At 35.8% G+C, this 20,861-nt stretch overlaps 2 protein-coding genes across 2 annotated transcripts in view; one reads left to right on the plus strand and one right to left on the minus strand.

The window, feature by feature from the left end:
- The window catches only part of LOC111414590 (cilia and flagella-associated protein 47-like), a 30,526-nt gene extending 18,528 nt beyond the window's left edge, over positions 1-11,998 (plus strand). Inside the window, exons 11-13 of the mRNA XM_023045979.2 lie at positions 9,554-9,882; positions 9,937-11,525; positions 11,586-11,998. Of these exons, the coding sequence (XP_022901747.2) occupies positions 9,554-9,882; positions 9,937-11,525; positions 11,586-11,914 (2,247 nt within the window). The 3' untranslated portion in view covers positions 11,915-11,998. The remainder of the gene's footprint in view (positions 1-9,553; positions 9,883-9,936; positions 11,526-11,585) is intronic.
- A 3,642-nt stretch (positions 11,999-15,640) lies between these two features.
- Positions 15,641-16,366, minus strand: LOC139430181 (uncharacterized). Its single transcript, XM_071196843.1, has one exon. It carries the CDS (start codon positions 16,364-16,366, stop codon positions 15,641-15,643), a length of 726 nt encoding a protein of 241 aa, XP_071052944.1.
- Between the last annotated feature and the right edge of the window lie 4,495 nt (positions 16,367-20,861).

Here is a 20,861-nt window from a genome sequence, read left to right on the forward strand (position 1 = left end):
CTTGGTGAGCAGCACAATGATGTACGGAGCAGAAGTATGGGGATGGAGAGAACAAGGATTGCTGGAGTATGTACAAACAAGGTATTGAAGATGGGTAATAAGGTTGGCAAGGGACACTCCAGGGTGTGTAGTGAGGGAGGAGGTTACGGTGGATGCAGTAAGGGTGGAGGCTGGAAGAAGAGGAGTAAACTGCAAGGAAATGATAGAAGGAAGGCCGCACAGTGTTATCCTGGGAGAGTGCTGGAAGGAAATTAAGGAGAGGAGGCTGATATATGGACAGAGAGATAGGGAGGGAAAACAGAAGAGTGAAGAGAGGTGAAATGTGGAGAGAACTGAGAGATAACAACAGGGACATACAGAGGCAGAAAAGATGGTCACAGATACGGGAAGGGAGATATATGGGGAAATAGTGACAGAGGAACTGCCAAACTATTTGTTGATGGTGAGGGATGATGAAGGGAAGAGATCGGTGGCCAGATTCCGCTGTAACAATGAGGAGAGAAGGAACAGGTACTGGGTGGGCGATATGTAGAGGTGATGTAGGCTGTGTGGAGAGGATTGGGAGACGCCGGAACACGTGCTGAGAGGGTATAGTGAGCTAAGAGAGGAGGCGATGGATAAGAAGCAGATTTTGGGAGAGGGGATTGAGGGCAAAAGATGGATGAGGGAGTAGAGGGTTTGGGTACATATATATATACAGGATACAGTAACATATATACAGTATGTCCCCGGATCGAGTTACAAAGAGGACAAAAATTTTTGTTACTGATTTTTCAAACGTATCTCAGCATAAATAATGCGTCGGATATGTTCAAACTACTAAATCGCATGAATTTTATACTCTAACTATAAAAGTTAACTAATTATTCCAATTTTTATGTTAAAATTGGACTTTTTTCTAAATTGAAATTGAAGTTCAATTTATGATATGTAACCATAGAAACCATAAAACTCTAGTACTGTGCTATGGTACAGTACTAAATACTGGTGAATCATACAAAATACTAATGAATCATGTTTTCGTGTAGTTATACAAAAATTCCAGCAAAAATATCCGGACACAAGAATATCTCATGTGGGGCTCGCAAACTGATGAAAAAAAAATTGGAAACGGGTTCTATATTATCCATAAAGAGGCAGACAGCTTTTCCACAAATGTCATTATTTCTTCCCAGCAGTGTGGTTATTGGAGCGATGTAAATCCAATTACCCTTAAATTTTATACGGTCAATGTACTTTCAGCAAGACAATTGCCCAGCTTACCATTCACACATTGTGCCAAATGGTTAAATTTACAATTTCGTCAAAAATGGATTGAACGAAATGGTCCTATTTGATGGCCAGCACGTAGTCCTGATCTTACAATTATGGATATTTATTTTTGGGGACGATTGAAACAAATTGTTTATAATAATAATAATAAGTTTATTGCCACATAGCTTATACAAGAGAAAAATAATATATATGTATACATAAATGAATTAATCAATAGTGTATGTTGACAAAAGGTCAGTTTATTGCCAAGAGCGATGTCTTCCAAAAGACCCAACCAGCAATGTACGTAAAAAAAAAATAATCAATATGGCATTATTAAATAATTCAACATTTAAGTAAAAAGAAGAAAAAGAGCAGAGGAAAAGGAAAAGAAAAGAAGAAACACAACAAGTACAGTTGATAGAGAGGAGGAAAAAAAAAGAGAAAAGAAAAAAAAAAGGAAAAGAGATGAGAAGCAGGTGACATCAAGAGTTAGATTTAAATAATTGCAGTGTTAATAGATAATCCCTTAAGCAGACCTTAAATGTTAGAAAACTCCGAGTGTTGCGTATTTCCGTGGGTAAACTATTCCAAAGCTTTATAGCCTGCACCGTGAAAGATCCATGATATCTCTCGGTGCGATGAATGGGAAATATGAGTAAGATATCAGACTGTGCTCTAGTAGGCAGACCACGAGACGACATGAATTGAAAGTTCGCGTACAAGTATACTGGGGTCCGAGAAGAAAGTATTTTATATAATGTAGTCAATATACGGAAGGATCTGCGATTTTCGACAGTCAACATACGAAGGTGATTTCGATATTGCGTCACATGGTCGTACTTACCCAGGTCAAAAATAAAGCGTAGGCAATTGTTCTGCAGTCTTTCCAATTTGTTACGGAGGGTAGTTGCTAGGTCGGGATATACCGCATCAGCATAATCTATGTGGGGCAGTATTAATAAGTAACAAAGATTACGACGGACAGCAAGGGAAAGGAAACAACCAAGTTTACGCAAAGAATGAAAACAAAAATAGACCTTCCTACAGACAGACTGAATTTGACACCGCCAAGACAGCGCTGAGTCCATTGTCACCCCCAAGTTTTTGACCGTATTGGTGAAATGTAAAACATTGTCACGAAGTATCAGTTGCGTATCATTGAAAGTGTAAAATTTTGCAACTAAAGGTTTTCATATTTTTAATATTCAAACTCAGGCCAAAACATTTACACCAGTGAAGTATCCTGGATAGATCGTCATTAAGCCGCGACATGGACACCGGGAGCTCATTCACAGTTGTTGATGTATAGATTTGAAGATCATCCGCATATAAGTGATAATTGCATGAAATGAATTTTGGTAACACTGTTTATAAAAATTGAAAAGAGTAATGGACCCAATACACTTCCTTGAGGCACACCACTATGACTTTGAAACACAGAAGAAGAAGGTGAAGTGTCACGCACACAAAAGGAACATTGAGAAAGGTATGACCTAAACCAAGTAACGCACTCAGGGGCAAAGCCCATAGCAGACAGAGACGACACCAGTAGGCTATGATCCACAGCATCAAATGCCTTGCTGAAGTCCAGCAAAACTAACAAGGTTATTCGTCGATTGTCACAGTTACGCTTAATATCATCAGTAACCTTGATGAGTGCCGATGTGGTACTGTGGCCTGGTCGGAAACTAGATTGATAGTCTGTAATTAGTTTATGCTCATCAAGGTAATCCTGCACTTGATTGTACACCAAGCGTTCAAGTGCCTTAGATAATACGGAAAGTATCGATATTGGCCGAAAATCACTTAGGCGAGTAGGGCACTTAATCTTAGGAATGGGAACAACGCAGGCCTGTTTCCAAATTGCAGGAAAGGTTGAAGACTATGGAGAAATTAAAGATATGAAGTAATGGTGGAGTAATTATGTCCAAGATGGGAAGGAGTTGCCCAACACTAACATCGTCAGCACCAACACTTGTAGAGCGCGTTTTTGCAAGAGCGTCCCGAACCTGAGGCTCATTTAACATGGTGAAGGAAAACCGAGAATTGACGAGAGCAGAATCACTGATAGTGAGCAATGTTGATTTCTTGATTAATTCGTCAAGAGTAATGGGCGAATTGGCAAAATATGCACCTAATGAATTACAATCAAAGCTATGGGAGGAAGGAGTTTCAATTACGCCAAGAGAACGCATGGTCGTCCAAAATGTTTTTGGTGTTGTGTAAGATAACTTCTGATAAATGTAAATTTTTTGGCATTTCTGCATCGGTGGTTACAGAGGTTGGTTGTTTACAGTTTAATTGTTCTGCATTACAAGATGATGCAGAACTATTAAAACTAAGAATAATTAAAGCGATAAAATCTCTACCACTGGTGGAAATTCGTACTTCTTATAAAGAATTTAGAAGTCGTCTTCAAATGTGTGCCGAATTGGGAGGGAATTTGTTTGAATGAGGATTTGTTCAGTTACAAATAAATAATATTTATTACTTACATAGTGTGTTATTACATATATTTACATTTAAAATATTTTATTCAATTAGCCATATTATAATTTGATTTGTCCGTATATTTTTCACTAACATAAGTTGTAACTTTTATGGTTGGTAAATTGAACTTGAAAAATTTTTAATTTAGGAAAAGTATAATTTTTACATTAAAATAGCAATAATTAGTTAACTTCTATAGTTAGAATATAAAGTTCGTGCAATTTAATGGTTTGAACATATCCGACGCATTATTTATGCTGAGATAAGTTTGAAAAATCAGTAATAATTTTTTTCTCCTCTTTGTAACTCGATCCGGGGACATACTGTATATATGTGTGTGTTGCTGTGGTCGGTCCGAGATTTCATCCGTTCCTCCTGTTGGTTCCGTTGTCGTAGTCTCCTACGCAGTCTGCCTGATGTGCCTGAGGCACGTTATTTTTAATAGTTTGTTGAGTACTATGCACATCATCAACTTCGACTGTTTGCGTTCGGTCCGTTAAATAACTGCAAAATAGAGTGTTCGCTATACCCCTTATTCCTATGGTATCAAGAGCATTCAACAATCTCTGATGGTTTAGTGAGTCTAATACCTTTATTAGATCCAAGAATATTGCTAATGTTGGAATGCCCTTTCCAAGGTTTGTGATGGCATTGGTAGTAGATACACCCGTTATAAATTCAAATTGTTTGGGGGATATTAACTTGAACTTTTCAACATAGTTTTAGATTCTGTTGGATAAAGTTTTTTCGCATATCTTGTTTAATGTCGTTACTAAGCATATAGGTCTATAGTTTTGAAGCGGTGTGTATTCCCTTTCTAGAGTACTGATTGCTTAAAATGAGATGGATATCCTCCACTTTCAAATACTTTATTTATAAGCGCAGTAATGGGTTTTGTTACTTCTTCACATAGATTTTTGAGTGTTTCAGTTTTTCTATTATCGCTTCCCGGTGATTTTACCTCATGCTCAGTTACGGGTGTTAAATAAAAAAAGTGTGTGAACCACTTTGGATGAAGATGGAGATCCTTCGTGGGAATTCGTTGCGTTGTGCTTCTCGAAATTTGAAGTGAACGATGCCGAATTGATGTTCCCGGATTTTCAACGACATTCTCGTTTACAGCAGCAATGTTTTCGCGAGATCGGCGGGTACGTCGACAAAGACTTACTGTCCATAATCGACCCAGTTTCTTCAAATGTATTGATCACTCTTCCAATTATTGACACATTTGTAATGGGTTTTCACAATGATAACGCGTTGTTCCTTTGTGTAGCGCACATAATTGGACCGCGTTATTGCATCACTTGACTAAGCGACAAATGAGTAATGTTGAGAAAAACCGGATTTTCGGTTTTATCTCTCTAAAAATATAAGACTTCTCAGAATAGATAAGCTCAAACTATTAAAAATTGTTTGGTGCCTGTCCATTTTTATCACAGAACACTGATGACAGCTATCACAAGCACAGAAGCCACTTGGTCACTCGTTACGTTTTACGATTATACCGGGTGTTTCTGTAAGTCATGGCATAAATTTAATTACTAAAACTAGAGACAAAATGATGACGATTGGTGTAAAAATTTTTGTAGAAAGTAATCTAGACTTTGTTTTTGTACTTTTAAACTAGTTTTTGTTTCATATAGAATTTAAGTCTAACCAGTTTCGGCCCTTGGCCATCTTTAAAGACTCTACAAATAGATTAACATCTCTCATCTTATCCATTTTACAAGTTTCTTATCATTTCTTTTTGTTTTGTTAAAAAATGTCACATATCAAAGTCGAAATCAGATTATTAGTTACTAATTTACAAAATTAAAGTTTAAAAAGTTGTAAAATGAAATTAAGGACGAAGTGTTACAAGTTTAGAGGTTAAAATTTAAGAATGCTCTTTTTTAACAAAAGAAATATTAAGAAACTTGGGAAAAATTAAAAAATCATGTGGCTTAAAAATCGACGATTAATCAATGTGAAATGACCTAAAAACACGTTAAAAATAAAAAGAAAGTGCGGAAAAGTGACTAACACTAGATAAACTTCAGTTATAAAACTTCTATTATATGATAACTAAATTTAGGTTTAAAATGTCAACCTCAATTTTGAGATATTTATAATCTTCATAAAAAATTCTTTAAAATGAGTACAAACACGACATATTTATCTTCAATATTAATGAAGTTATGGTCAACTTCCGGTTAAGAATGTCAACGTCAATTTTGACATATTTGTAATCGTCGTGAAAAATCTTTTAAAATGAGTCCAAATATTATACGTTTAATTCCAATATTACTCGAGATATAAGCAACTTCCAGTTTGAAAAAATGTCAATGTCGTATTGACATATTCTTAATTTTTATAAAAAGTCTTAATATGTATTTGTCACAAAAACAAAAATATAATAAAAAAAATAAAAAATTAAGGTTGGTATTAATATTTAAAAATTATATTGCTAACTTCATTGTTGCTAACTTAGGGTTTAATGTTTTTTATTCTAACTTATTTGTTTTTTGAGATAAGTGCGTCATCTTTGGACTTATTTTAAAGGTTTTTTAATGAAGATAACAAATATGTCAAAATTGATGTTGACGTTTCAAACCGGAAGTGATTGTATTTGCATTAATATTAAAGTAAAATATGTCGAGTTTGGACTCATTTTAAAAGGATTTTTTATGAAGTTGACAAATGTGTCAAATTTAAAGTTGAAAGTTCCAACTTTTTGGTTTTTTGAGGTAAATGCTAAACCCGAATGATTCTAGTCTAGGTGTAGTGTTAGTTCTAGTTTTAGTGCAATGAAAATATGCAACATAGTGATGTCTTATGCTAACTAGTGCTACCCACCGCTGTCGTTTGTAAAATGGATAAGATGAGAGATGTTAATCTATTTGTAGAGTCCCTGAAGATGGCCAAGGGCCGAAACTAGTTAGACTTAAATTCTATATAAAATAAAAGACATAAACTTTTAATTTTATACTTGTTATAAATCAATCACTTGTAGATTGTTTAAAATAATATATTTGAAATAACCCAGTTCTACCTTAATAACAAGATAATAAGCTCTGATTGTAAGAATACTGTTAAGCACGCTTGTACGCCATTGCGTATCGTTCTGTCTGTCGGTAAGGTAGTTTTATTTATTTGTTTACTTTTATTCTTATTTATAAACTACATAATACAACATCTTTCCTTTTTTACGAACAACAAAAAAAATAAAACCTACAAAGTAATTATTTGTACAATTTAAAATCTTTAAATTTACTTGGCGTTTTCCGTTCTCTTCTTGGTATCGTTTCATTCTGAGAGTTCATTTTTATTTCGGTTTCACCTTCAACTTTATTTTCAGGCAATGATTTATTAAAAATGTCTTTCAATTCGAATTTCTTATTACCGTCCGTTTTAGAGTCATTGGTAGAGTTCTCAATATCCACAACACTATCACTAAAATTAACTTTCTCTTGTCTAACTTCCAATTCCCTATCTTTTATCTCCTTTGTCTTCATCTCCTTGAAACCTTCTCCTGGTTGTGATTTTATATTGATCCTATTTCGGTTAAATAACTTTGCATCAATGTCCACATGATATAATCTATCTGAGAGTTTTGTTGACACTGTTCCTTCCGTCCAATTGGTTTGTAAGTGTGGCTTTAATTGAACGTACACTTTTTCTCCCATTTTCAATTCTGGTAATGGCCTAGTTTTTTTGTCATAGTAAAATTTGTAATTTTTTTCTTTTTGCTTCAATATCTTCAGGTACATTAGTTATTATTTTGTTTTAATTTAAGCGAAGGTAAACTACGTCTTGTTTGTCTTGACAAAAATCTTTGTGCAGGACTAGTATTCAACTTGTTTGGTGTATTTCTCCAATGTAATAAAACATACCATAAATCCTCCCCGGAATTCTCACATTTTTTTATCAGAATTTTAGAATCTTCACCGCTGCTTCCGCCTTTCCGTTACCTTGTTGGTGAAATGGTGATGATGTTATGTGGTTAATTTGATATCTCGCTGCAAACCGTCGCATGTCCTCATTGATAAAATGTATATCATTATCACTAATAATCAATTCTTTCCAACATGTCGTTTCTTAAAATATACGAAATTACAATTTTGTCCGATCTAGTAATAAGTCCCTGTTGTATACCTAATTCATTTCTGTATTTGTGATATATTTTGATTTGGTCTGGTACGTCTTTGATGTGCTTTGGCCATCCATACATTATGGTGAACATTAATTGCTTCATGGTTGGGTCTTTGCTTGTCTCTTCTCTTATCGACTGCAGTCTCTCATCAGTGATAGACAATTCCTCAACCGTATTAATTTGTCCAATGATGTTAAAGACTGATTCTTCGTTATGCTTTTCAGTGTCCTTTACTGCTGCTCTAGACAATGCATAGGCAATTATATTGCTTTTGCCAGGAATAAATTTTAATTTTATATTATATCTTTGCAGAATCATAAGCATAGCCTGAAGTCTTTTTGGCGCTTTCAATAATGGCTTGTCAAATATGGCTAATAAAGGTGTAGCAAAAACAATACTTAACAATTCCTTCTCTATCATTGCGTAGTTCTTCTCTGACTTCGATAAGACTCTTGATGCATAAGCAACAATGCCATCTTTTTGTAACATAACCATTCCAAGTCCTTCCGAACTAGCGTCGCATTCCAAAACAACTTCCTCTTGAGGTTTGAAATATTTTAACGTTTCTATATCACTAATTGTCTTTAAGTTTCTTAAATTCTTCTTGCTCTTCGTCCTCCCATTTCCACGCTGTCTTTTCCAATAATAATTTTCTTAATTCCACTGTTTTGCAACTTAAATTCTTGATGTAACGTCCTAAATAATTCACCATACCTAGAAATCTATGTAAATCTTGTTTGTGTTTAGGCTACGGCATATCAGTAATTAGTAATAGTAGACAGGTCTGGTTTGAGCCCTTCATTGCTTAGAACATGTCCATAGAACTTGACTTCACTTTTGCATAAATTCAATTTTGATTTGTTAAGTTTAACATTTCTTCTTCTTAATCGTGTAAACAAGTTCTTCAGATTCTGATTATGGTCGTTCATAGCTAGCTCGTTCCATAGCGTCATATATCACGATATCATCCGCCATTACTTCTACACCTTCTAAACAGTTCAGATTTTCTTGCATTTTCATCGAAAATAATTCTGGCGCTGGGGCAACTCCAAATGGTAATCGTAGCCACCGATTAGCGTAGGCAACTCTTAGCTTTAACCTAATCTTGTTTATTCTACACACCTGACACCATGTTATAAATCAATCACTGGTAGATTGTTTAAAATAATATATTTGAAATAACCCAATTCTACCTTAATAACAAGATAATAAGCTCTGATTGTAAGAATACTGTTAAGCACGCTTGTACGCCATTGGGTATCGTTCTGTCTGTCGGTAAGGTAGTTTTATTTATTTGTTTACTTTTATTCTTATTTATAAACTACATAATACAACAATACTAACATCTAGAAAACGACACCTGCCCGAAATTGCTTCGCTTTATCCTTTAAAACAAATAGTATTTTAGGTCTTTCGGTATTCTGCATTTTTTCTAAGATAAGTTACACCTTTACCTACCAGACAGCTTGAAAATTTCTAAAAACGATAAAATGTCGCTTAGTCAAATGATGTATAACGCGGTCTAATTAATAATCCGACCAATCGTAGATGACAGCTGTCAAATTTCAGGGCTGCCACTTGCACAGAAAAAAATGGCGGTAAATTTAAATCGATCACTTTTATTGAGACACCTTTACATTACTTAAAAGTATTATTTGATTATTTTAATTTTAGAGTTCAACTATGATTGTTGAGAAATCAAATATGGATCGACAATACGATGTGTCAGATTTTTGGCCTTTATTTCCATTCTATCCGACTAAAAACAACGAATTTACCTTCTTTATGGACGGCTGTGTATACGCAACTGAAATGTGGCTCTACACCCAAGGATTTTTTTGCCAAACTTATTATTATATACCAAATTGTATTAGTAATGTTTTTACGATTGACACGCAGGATAAAAAGGACAAGAAAAAGACTACGAGTAAAACTATGATACCAATCGTAGATCTTTTGAATAATCTGATTGGAGATAAAATTAATGATTATTTAGAAATTAAGTATGTATAATATAAAATTTAATTAGATTAATTTAATAATTTTTTTTAATTCAGGGATTTTCCCTCAGATCAAGTAGAGCAAGCGTGTTATTTGCATACAATTTATGCGAAAGTTATAGAATTAATAACGAAATATGGAGGGACGTTTTCTTATATTTGCCCAGTTTTTTATCTTCCTTTTAATTATTTTAACATCTACCGCAAATCGTTTGATTGTGAAGATACGCCGTTAAAACCGTTAGCTTATTGGATAGAGAATATAGATGAATTTCATCTATTAACAAAACAAGCCTGGTTAGATTTAATCCTACAAATTTACAAATCTTTATATTTATTTAGATTACCCACGGAAAAAAGTAAAAACACTCCGGATGTTGAACCGTTAAATATTTTTTTTGATGCTGTTTCACATATATGTTTTGGTAGTTCAGACGTACATAGTATGTATGAAGATGTAATAATAGCATGGTTTCAATATCATTATGATAATGCTAACTTATGGGATGAAAAGGAGAGGGAACCGAAAATGATCAGTATTACAGGGGAATGTTTCACGGATGGTTTAGTTTTGGCGACAATAACAAGTGTTTATTGTCCATATTTACGTCCGTTTTTACAAACGATCTATCATTCTCCTGAAACAAATGTTGAAAATTTACACAATTTGATTACTGTCATTCAAGCTTGGGAACAATTAAATTATAGTTTTTCAATATCTGCAGACGAGATACTGCGACCGAACTCTTTAAGAATATTCATGTTAATGGCTTATTTGTATGATATAATGCCGACTATGTATCCAAGTGAAACTATAATTTTTGAAACTGGTTTATCACAAAACATTTCCAAATCTATAAAATTATCTAATCCAAATTCTTATTCTATAGCTTATAAACCAATTATTATTCCTGCCAATACATCATTTGTATTGAGTGCAGATATATTGATTATTTTACCACAGAAAAGTGCTGAATTAAATATAACATACGTTGCAAAATCTGCGAAAACTATAAATTGTAATTTATTACTAAGCGGTGAAGTTCCGAAATATCACTACGCCAAAAATAAATCAATAAATTTAATTGGAAAACCCGATTTGTCTTTTCCATCAACACTAATAACCCAACCTTGTTATCTTTACGAAGTAACCGAAACTGATTTTCAAATACAAACACCTTATGATAAACCGACTTTTTATGAATTACGACAATCCGTAGAACCAGTTGAAACATACGAAGAACTACAAACTTTACCAGTTTATACAGATTATTCAAGATTTACTCTTTCTAGCGTGGCATTCACTAACGATTTATTTGCAACATCCACTGGTGGCATTTTGCAACTAAAAGGATTAATACGAAATATATTTGCATGTGATAGCACAAATTGCTTTTATTTTTCAAGTCCGAATACTGGAGATTTTTTGTTACAAATTAACACAGTTTGGACCGATACATTTATAGCGGAAGATCTCGTTGTTAACCTACCATTGGAATATAATGAAAATGCTAAATTGTTTGTGGAAAGACGAAAGTTATTGATTAAAATACCGATTGTTAATAACCTTTTATGGAAAGCTGTGAAAACTTTTACTTACACCTTGGTTGATTCTGAGGATAGAAGTATGTGGGAAAACATTTTAGGTAAATTTAGAGTTTATTTAAATTTAATCCTTCCTTTACTGACTTGTATTATTTTTTTAGATTTTCCTGCTGGAAGATTACTGGCAGAACACTTATATCGCGTAGCAAGTTTTATAGCTCCTTGTATGACAGGTGAAAACGATATAATATTATCTTACAATTTAACAACAGACAACCAATGTAATATAATATTACCGGATCAGATCGTGATTAAAAACGAGTACGCAGGTGGAACAATGGAGATTGAATGGGAACCGGAATCTTTGAGTGAACCATGGCCAAAAAATTTCACTTTGACGCTCTTAAATGAACAATTTAGTTTATTGAGAAGATACAATGTTGTATTCAAGACCGGATATGAAAAATCATCCCCAAGTTTTTTCAAGTGAAAATTTTATAAAGTATCTTTTACAATCAAAATCTATTGAAATGTGTAAATCAAAGAAATAAAAAAAATAATAATTATGTGTACACTAATATACTGAATTCTGTTTTTACGCGACTATACTTTCCCAATAAATTCGCGTAAAAGAAAATCGCGCAAGAAAAGGTATGGTATTTATGGAAAAATAGGTCCCGACATTTGAAGAAGACATCAGTCAAAATTATTAAATTATGATTAAAGTAAGTTAATCTTGCTTTCTTAATGTACTTTTATTTAAATTAAACTCATTTAAAAATAATAAATAATTCATAAGTTTAAATAATGAAAAAATAAAAGTTTTCATTCAATTCTCAAAAGTAGACAAAAATCATTATTTAGTCAAATAAAAACGAAAGTTAATTTCTCATTTCTCACATTTCGATGCGTTTTCTTTCTCAAGCTGTGCTGTCGCTTTAGTGGTTCTAGTTACAAATTCTGTTATTGATCATTGTGTCCCATAAGGCTGTTACACAATAGGGCCGTTAAGGCCTGGTTACACAACACGAATTGCTGACCTGACAGTGGGCAGCTACTGCACCTATGTACTCGCATGATAGTAGCTCGACTCTGCTCGTCCGGTCACACAAATGCGACTTACTGGCGTGAAATTAGACAGCTACTGCACGTGTCTACTTGCATCTTTTCAGTAGCTTTTATGATTTATGACTGATCACTGTTCATACCGTAATAAAAGCGGTTACAAAAATACTTTGCGTTGAAATGATTCGAGCTGAAAGTGCTATATAAAAAAAGAAGAAAAACAGAACGATTTGGGTCAAGAATTGGATGCAAAGGAAGGTGGCATTGCATATTATATTCAAAGAACTATATAATGAAGATCCCCGAGAATATAAAGTAGTTACGAGAGTGACACCTACACAAGTGGAAATACTCTTAAACTTAATTGCTCCAAAAATTCAACGTGAAGATACACACATGAGGAATGCTATACCTGCGAGAGTAAAGTTGGAGATAGCCCTAATATATCTTTCCTCTGGAATATCGTATAGATTGTTGTCTTGTATAGATCTTTTCGTTAACAAGGCTTTTTGATGCTCCTGTATCGATGAGCATTTTATATCGTCCAAATTTTAGATAGGGGAGTTTAGGATCTAAAGTAGCTGTGTTGTAAGTTATTGTACCTGTTATGTCAAATCGTTGACAGGGCTGACCATGATAAAATTTACAGCTACTGTCTCTTCTTTGTCATTCTCTTCTTGATATTGTTCCTCATTGCTTCTTTCTTCAGAGTTGATTCCATAACTAAAATATCGTTCTGGCATCTCAAGATATTCTGCCTCTTCATTTTCTTCCATAAGATGAGTTGGAGTTTGTTCTTCAATCATCATATTATTTTGCCAAGGTCTCTTTGCAGGCCTTTGTATTGTTGATGCTTGTCGTTTTTGAGCCGAAGTATCGACGCCCATCGGTACTGCTCGGTATAGTCTCTGTTGCATCATTTGTCCATTAGATGAAGCGAATCTCGGTGGTGGTCTTGGTACAGTATGAGCAGGTGGTATAAAATTACTGCGTTATTATGGTACCATGAAGATTTGTTGTTTCTGGAAAGGTGCTAACGGCCTTGTTGGTGTCTGTGCATGAGGCCATGCATACGAGGGCATTGGTCTCGTCGTTGGTAGAGTCAAAGGTTTATGAACGTCCACGTAACGTTTCTTCTGTAAATTATAATTTTCTATCTCGGATGCGTATCCCTCAGCTGTTTCGATGTCATTGATCAGGTCTAATCCGAACAAAAATGTGCAAAAAAAGAATTATATTTCATGTGACGGATATTTATGTCGTTTTCCTCCAAATTGATTTTCGATAGTATACATATAGTATACAGGGTAGTTTTAATTTTATTAGCATATTCGAGCGATGACTCGTTCTTTAATGGTCGAATATTGTTCAAGACATAAGCCAAAATATCCTCCGACCTCTTATCGCCAAAGCTGTGGACCAGTATCGCCTTTAATTCCGGCCATGATGTTGGTGTACGGTTGGCATCAACTGCTTCACGTGCCTTTCCTTCGAATTTTCCCACGAAGATCATCAACAATCTCCGTGACATTCTCTGATCATTCGGGTCAGGAGTTAATACTTCCTCGATCAAATATTCACAAGCATTCACATGACTGCGTAGGGTCATACGATCTCCCGTAAATACTGGAATAAGATTTTGATCGACAGGTTTTATCTCTAACTGTCTTTCTCTATTCATGTCTGCGTCTTTCTCTATTTCTGCGATAGCCTCGAATAAATCGTTGAATTTCATCTTCTCAATTTTGGTTGGTTAGGATAGGAGTGTTGTAACACGAAAACAACTTAATATCCCAGATGTTATTAGATTCATAAGAGTAAGAGAACGCTGCTGGTGAGACCATGTCGACCATGGATCTAACGTCATAGATCGGCAAAGTGGTCAAAGGAAAAAAGACCCACATCGAAGAGACTATCTGGTAGACCACCTAAGAGATGACATGAAAGCTGGACATCTGCATATCAAAAGGCTATAACAGAAAACACAAGACTTTGTGTTAATAAAAGAAGAAGACTATGTTCTTCTAGTCTATTTGCATACTTCGTGTATGCGAGAATGTACTAATAATTCTGTAAGCGGTTAGACAAGGTAAGAAGTGCTTGAAAATCCAACAAGTGTTAATCTAATAAATAAACTCAGACTATTTTATATGTAAGACAAAACAATTGAAGCTAATTAATATTTGCGATAAAGTAGTAAATATAGTATAAGTAGCATCACAGTTGGCCGTTTAAACAGTCACTAAAATCTAATATATTATATTATATATGAGGCGTCTAGTTTCAAAACCAGATAGATCACTAAATTTTCGATTTTGAGTTAATGTCATTTTCTGATAGGAAATATTCGGATCTATCACTCTACGAAGTTTCAACTTTTTAAACCAGGTTGATCCTATTTATTTAACGTTGAAAACATTTCGGTTGGTTTCAAAATCAGATACATCCACTGCGATGAGTTTCAAAGTCAGATAGATCATCCCTGTGCGCACAAGTCTACTGCGCACCGATCGCCGGTCATCGGCTGTCACTGCGACTATGTTGTCGTGGAGGTTATGGTTGTGAGTTGTGTACCGGTATACATTATTTTGTGAGTTTCTGTAACTCATTTAAGTTTATTAGTAGTTATGGAAACAAACCCTGTGGAGAACTGTGAAAGTGCTAGGAAAAAACACGCAATGAAAGCAGCTGGAAGAGGGCTAGAGAAAAAAGACAAAGGTAGGATCCAAGTTTTACACTCCTCAGTAAGCATAACACTTAGGTTAACAGTTGTTACGCTTTAGATAATTAATTATTACTTAAAAACACGTAATTTTTTAAAGGATCTAATGACGAGCCGTTGCCTGAAAACTGAAAAGAAGTTTTTTGCTGTTTGTAGGATTTTGTAACCATGTAACGGTCGTTGAGGGGCTAACCAAAAACTCACGTCACAGTTTCTTTTTAATGTTATATTAATTTAGGTTCAACGTTAGATATTTCGTATTATACGGTTACAGACAATACTTAAGAAAAATATAATAATTCGGTTTTCTTTTTAATGGAACCACTACGAAAGACACCACACCGAGGTCATATATCGACTTGTTCTTACTCGCACCATTTACGAACTGGTTTTTGTTCTAATTGTTTATACACGTAACGCCATCTAGTATCACGCTACACTCTCCCCCTCTGAACCATGATTTGGTCCTCCATTATGGTTCAGCACCTTAGGTGGACGGCCTCTCTTCCTCCTCGGTAAAGTTGGTGGCACAGGTGCTCCAACGAAAGGAGTCAATTCCGATGCATGAAATTTTCCAATTATTCTGTTTGTTTTAGGTTCTTCTATTTCATAAGTTGTTGCGGAAATCACTTTTCTTATTGCGTATGGTCCATCTCGTTTCGGCGCTAATTTGCTAGTGAACCCTTTCGACCCTTTACTCAATTCATGAGATCGTATTAAAACCAATTGTCCAGGTTGATTGTCTGGAGCAGGACGTCTGTGTATATCTGCGTATTGTTTTCGACGTCCCTGTTCCTTTTGTACATTTTCCGCAACATCTACCAGTCTGGATACGAATCGTTTCAAATATGGAGTCATCTGCGGAATGAAATTATCGGTCTCCAATACCTCTCTAGCATCATGTCTGAGATCATCTAAAGTCCGCAATTCTCGTCCAAACGTCAAATAGGCTGCAGAATATTTTGTTGTGGAACATGTTGCTGTATTCATCGCAAATCGAATCTGTGGGAGTCTCTCATCCCATGTTGTGTGATCATTTCCCACTAACAATAAGATAGCCAATTGTGGTTTTAAATCACGGTTTTGTCTTTCTTCTGGGTTTGCTTCAGGATGATACACAGGATTCAAAGTCTGCTTGACATCTAGTATATACATTGTTTGCTACATTACCTCGGAAACAAATTGCACACCATTATCACTAAGAACTCGTCTTGGTAAGCCATATCTCAGAAATACTTCTTCCACCAAAAGTCGAACACACGAGACGGCTGTTGCTTCTTTCATTGGGAACAGTTCAATCCATTTTGTAGAAGTATCCTCGATAATAAAAATCCATCGATTTTCTTTCGCTGTAATGGTCCAAATAGGTCAATAGACAATACTTCAAATCTTCGGTTGTAAGTAGGGGTTTGCAGTAACCCTGCTGGTTTTAAATTGGGTGGTTTGTACTTTTGGCAGGGAACACATGCCTTTATATAGTTCTGGATGTATCGTCTCATTCCAGGCCAATAGTACCTTTTCGCTACTCGTTCAATGGTTTTCTCGAATCCATAGTGTCCTGCGGTCGCATCATCATGGTATTCCCTCATGATTTCGACTCTGCATTGTGATGGCACTACGTATTGTGCTTCTTCTTCGTCCGATTCTGGTGAATAACGATATAGATCTCCATTGTTCATTAAATAACCTTTTCCAGTCCAGTGAACGTAGTCTTCATTCGTAGGAACAGTCTCAAAGGACTTGACAATCTTATCCAACTCTGGATCTGCTAATTGATCAGACCGTAATTTTTCTAAACTATACCCTTTTAGATCAACAGTTATTGTACATACACTACTTGTAGTGGAATTTTCATCTGTACAGCTAGGTCTCGAAAGAGTATCAGCAATCTGATTCGCCTTTCCGGGAATATAGGATATTTTAAGATTGAATGATTGTAATTGAAGGGCCCACCTGGCTAGGCGCCCACTTGGCGATTTCAATCCCATAAGCCATCGAAGAGGTTGATGATCAATCTTCACATGTATTTCCGAACATTCGATGTACCCTCGAAAACGATTTACTGCCCAGACTACAGCTAAAGCTTCTCGTTCTGTTGTGGTGTAGTTTCTTTCGGCAGCTGTCAACAATCAACTGGCATATTCAACTGGTCGTTCATCATTGCCTTCTCCTTGGAGTAACACGGCTCCAATCGCATAATCACTTGCATCTGTATTTAATGTGAATGGTTTGCTTTCATCCGCTTGACGTAGTACCGGTGCTGAGGTGAGCAAACTCTTCAGTGTTTCAAAAGCTTTCCTCTGAGAATCATCCCACGTCCAAGAAGCGTTCTTTTTCATCAAATTCGTTAAAGGTTTTGCGACGTTTGCAAATTCAGGTATAAACCTTCGATACCATGCACAAGTCTGTACGAAAGAAACTAGGTGCTTCAAATTTCTTGGCTCAGGCATCTGAGTGATGGCATTAACCTTTTCAGGATTGACAGAAATACCATTCGAAGTAATCAAATGACCCAAATATTTGACAGTAGCACACGCGAAAACACTCTTCTCCCGATTGAGTTTCAAATCGTACATTTCAAGTCTTTCAAATACATCGCATAAATCTGACATATGTTGTTCGAATATCTCTGAAAGAATTATTAAATCGTCCAAATAAGCTAACATTGTCACATGCGGTAAACCTGCGCGAAAACTATCGATCAGTCTCAGAAAAGTCGCGGGCGCGTTTTTAAGTCCAAAACTCATACCGATGTACCGGAAAATACCGAACGGGGTTGTAAAAGCTGTTTTGTCTCTATCGCACTCACGTACCTTCACTTGGTGATATCCCGCACGCATGTCCAATGTTGTCATGTATTTTGTGTTCTTCGCTTGATGTAATAAGTCTTCAATCCTGGGCATAGGATACTTGTCACTGATTGTTATTGCGTTTAAGCGTCGGTAATCTACGCATAATCGTACATTTCCGTCTTTCTTTGGGACTAGAACCACAGGAGCAGTCCAAGGACTCTCACATTCTTCAATGATACCTTCATCTAGAAGTTTGTCCAGTTCTCTCTTCAACAATTCTTTTTTGGGAGCAGGCATTCGATATGGAGGGACGGAGATAGGAATTTGGTTCTTCTCAATGACAATGCAATGTTCGGCATAAGGGGTAAAGCCTCCCCCTCGTTTGAACACCGGGGTATTTGCAAGAAGATTCCTCAAATCCTCACGTTGACCTCGTGTTAAATCCTTAGCCTCATCTGGTCTGAGTTCTATAGAATTTATGATAGGTGATGTGGCAGGTTGATGATTCCCATTTACAAAACTGTATCTCTCTTCCGGATGCTCGCTGAAATACCATTGGTCCCTACATAAATCTAATACAAGTTGGGCTTGGCGAATAAAATCCATTCCTAGCAATGTACAATTGTCGTGACATGTCGTTAACGCTAGAAACTTGTTCGTTATGATTTTATCGTTTAGGGTTACATCCAAAATACAACTGTATACGTCATCTCCATTCATACTACCATCTGCCAACTTTACAACAATGTTTTCTTTCGTAAAAGTTACTTTGTCTTTAATCTTTTCGTAAAGTGTTCTACCAATAATGCTTCTTACTGCACCAGTATCCAAGCATGCCTGACCATTCATACCCAATATTCCTACCTTAACGGTTGGCCTTGACTTACGACATACCTCATCAAGCGAATAAAACTCTACTGTTTCTACGGAAGCAACCGTGTCGTTGTTTGTTATCTTTGGATTACATTTTCCACATTTCGAACGAATTACCCCTTCGGCACCACAACCATAACAAGAGATCGTTGGTTTGGAGGAGTTTGAAGCAGGATTCGTTGTGCTGGGGCTCATAGGTCCTTTCTTTTCTGTTTTTCGTTTAAGGCTCTCGCAGTCGGCAATCAAATGTCCGTAGGTTTTGCAATACGCACACTTTACTTTCTTACGCGCACTATTGTCTTTGTCTTTTCCGTTCATTTTATCTTTCAAATCATCTTTGCACGCTAAAGATTGTTCTGCACTACGCGAATACTCGATTAAGTCAGTGAAACCTTTTACCGATTCGCGGCTAACACGTTTTCGAATTTTCCTACGCAACAATCCGTAAATCATATCGATTTGCATTTCTTCCGAGATTGTATACGTCACTTGCGCAAGTAATGCACGAGAATTACATATAAAATGTTCAGTTTGTTCATTTTCCGATTGTTCTTTCGAAAATAGTTCACAATATACCCGATATGGCGGTAAAACTTTGCTGTACGCGGAACGTAACGCATCAATTGCATCTTTCCACGTCTTAATTGTTTGTTTAATGCCTTACCAATAGGTGGCAGCATGATCTGTTAACAAAAGTGGTAACCCATGTAACGCATTTTCATCGGAAACATTGCTACAATGCTTGTAGACTAGGATGGCATCAATAAAAGCTTCTACATTCGCATTGGAGCTACCATCGAACCGGGATGTGCAATTCGCGAAATTTCCACTTGTGGATGATACACGTGAAAGTTCAACAAACTTTTCTAAAAATTGTTTTTGAGATTCCATTTGTTGTATTTGCATACCAGCAATTAGATCCTTCAGATGTTCATTAGTCATCATAACGGTTGGAGAAGGGACGTCACCAGACATGTCCGAAACCGTAGACCGTGGCATCGTTGATCTTGAAATCGATAAACGCTTACAAGTTTTAAGAGATTCCTCGGTAACTGGCTTTGAGCTGCGTAAATTGTACGACGTAGTCTTTTTAGGGAACATCCACCGATGTATAAGACACTCAAGAACGTCAGTAAAACACAACCACTAAAGCAGTTTCCAAAACTTCGCTGTAGACAGTTATTTCACAATATTGTCCAAGACCGCAAACACGTCACCAACGCCGCACGTTTGGGCGCCAAATTGTAACGGTCGTTGAGGGGCTAACCAAAAACTCACGTCACAGTTTCTCTTTAATGTTATATTAATTTAGGTTCAACGTTAGATATTTCGTATTATACGGTTGCAGACAATACTTAAGAAAAATATAATAATTCGGTTTTCTTTTTAATGGAACCACTACGAAAGACGCGCACCACACCGAGGTCATATATCGACTTGTTCTTACTCGCACCATTTACGAACTGGTTTTTGTTCTAATTGTTTATACACGTAACGCCATCTAGTATCACGCTACAACCATTAGTTTTTTTCCCTTTTAGTAATTCCTTTGCTCCCCAAAACAGTGGACCTAAAAACAACACCCGTGGACCATGTAAATTAACTGCTAATTATTTTATTGTTCAGAAATCTACCAAGAACAAAGTTAGAGTGTGTAAAAAAGCTTTTTTAGATACGTTAAGGATTTCTCACAACCGCTTAAATGGAGTGATGTCTAGAAACTTTGAAAGTTGTGATATGCCTGAAGAAAAAAGGGGAGGGGACAGAAAGCAAGCTTTATTTGCCGAGAAAAAACAATCTGTTAGAGACTTTATAAAAAAGTTTAGGGTGATAGAAAGCCACTATTGCAGAAGTAAATCAGGTAGGCAGTATCTAAGTTCAAATCTCAACATAAACAAAATGTGGCGAATGTACCAAAGAGAAACAAAACAAGACAAACAAGTTAAGGGATCATATTTTCGATTCATTTTTAACAGATTTTTCAA

The sequence above is a fragment of the Onthophagus taurus genome, chromosome 6, assembly GCF_036711975.1.
Source record: "Onthophagus taurus isolate NC chromosome 6, IU_Otau_3.0, whole genome shotgun sequence".
Classification (NCBI taxonomy): domain Eukaryota; kingdom Metazoa; phylum Arthropoda; class Insecta; order Coleoptera; family Scarabaeidae; genus Onthophagus; species Onthophagus taurus.

Bases quoted from the DNA above. Each gene is read 5' to 3' on its own strand.
- LOC139430181 (XM_071196843.1), bottom strand. From the start codon at position 16,366: ATGTATATACTAGATGTCAAGCAGACTTTGAATCCTGTGTATCATCCT.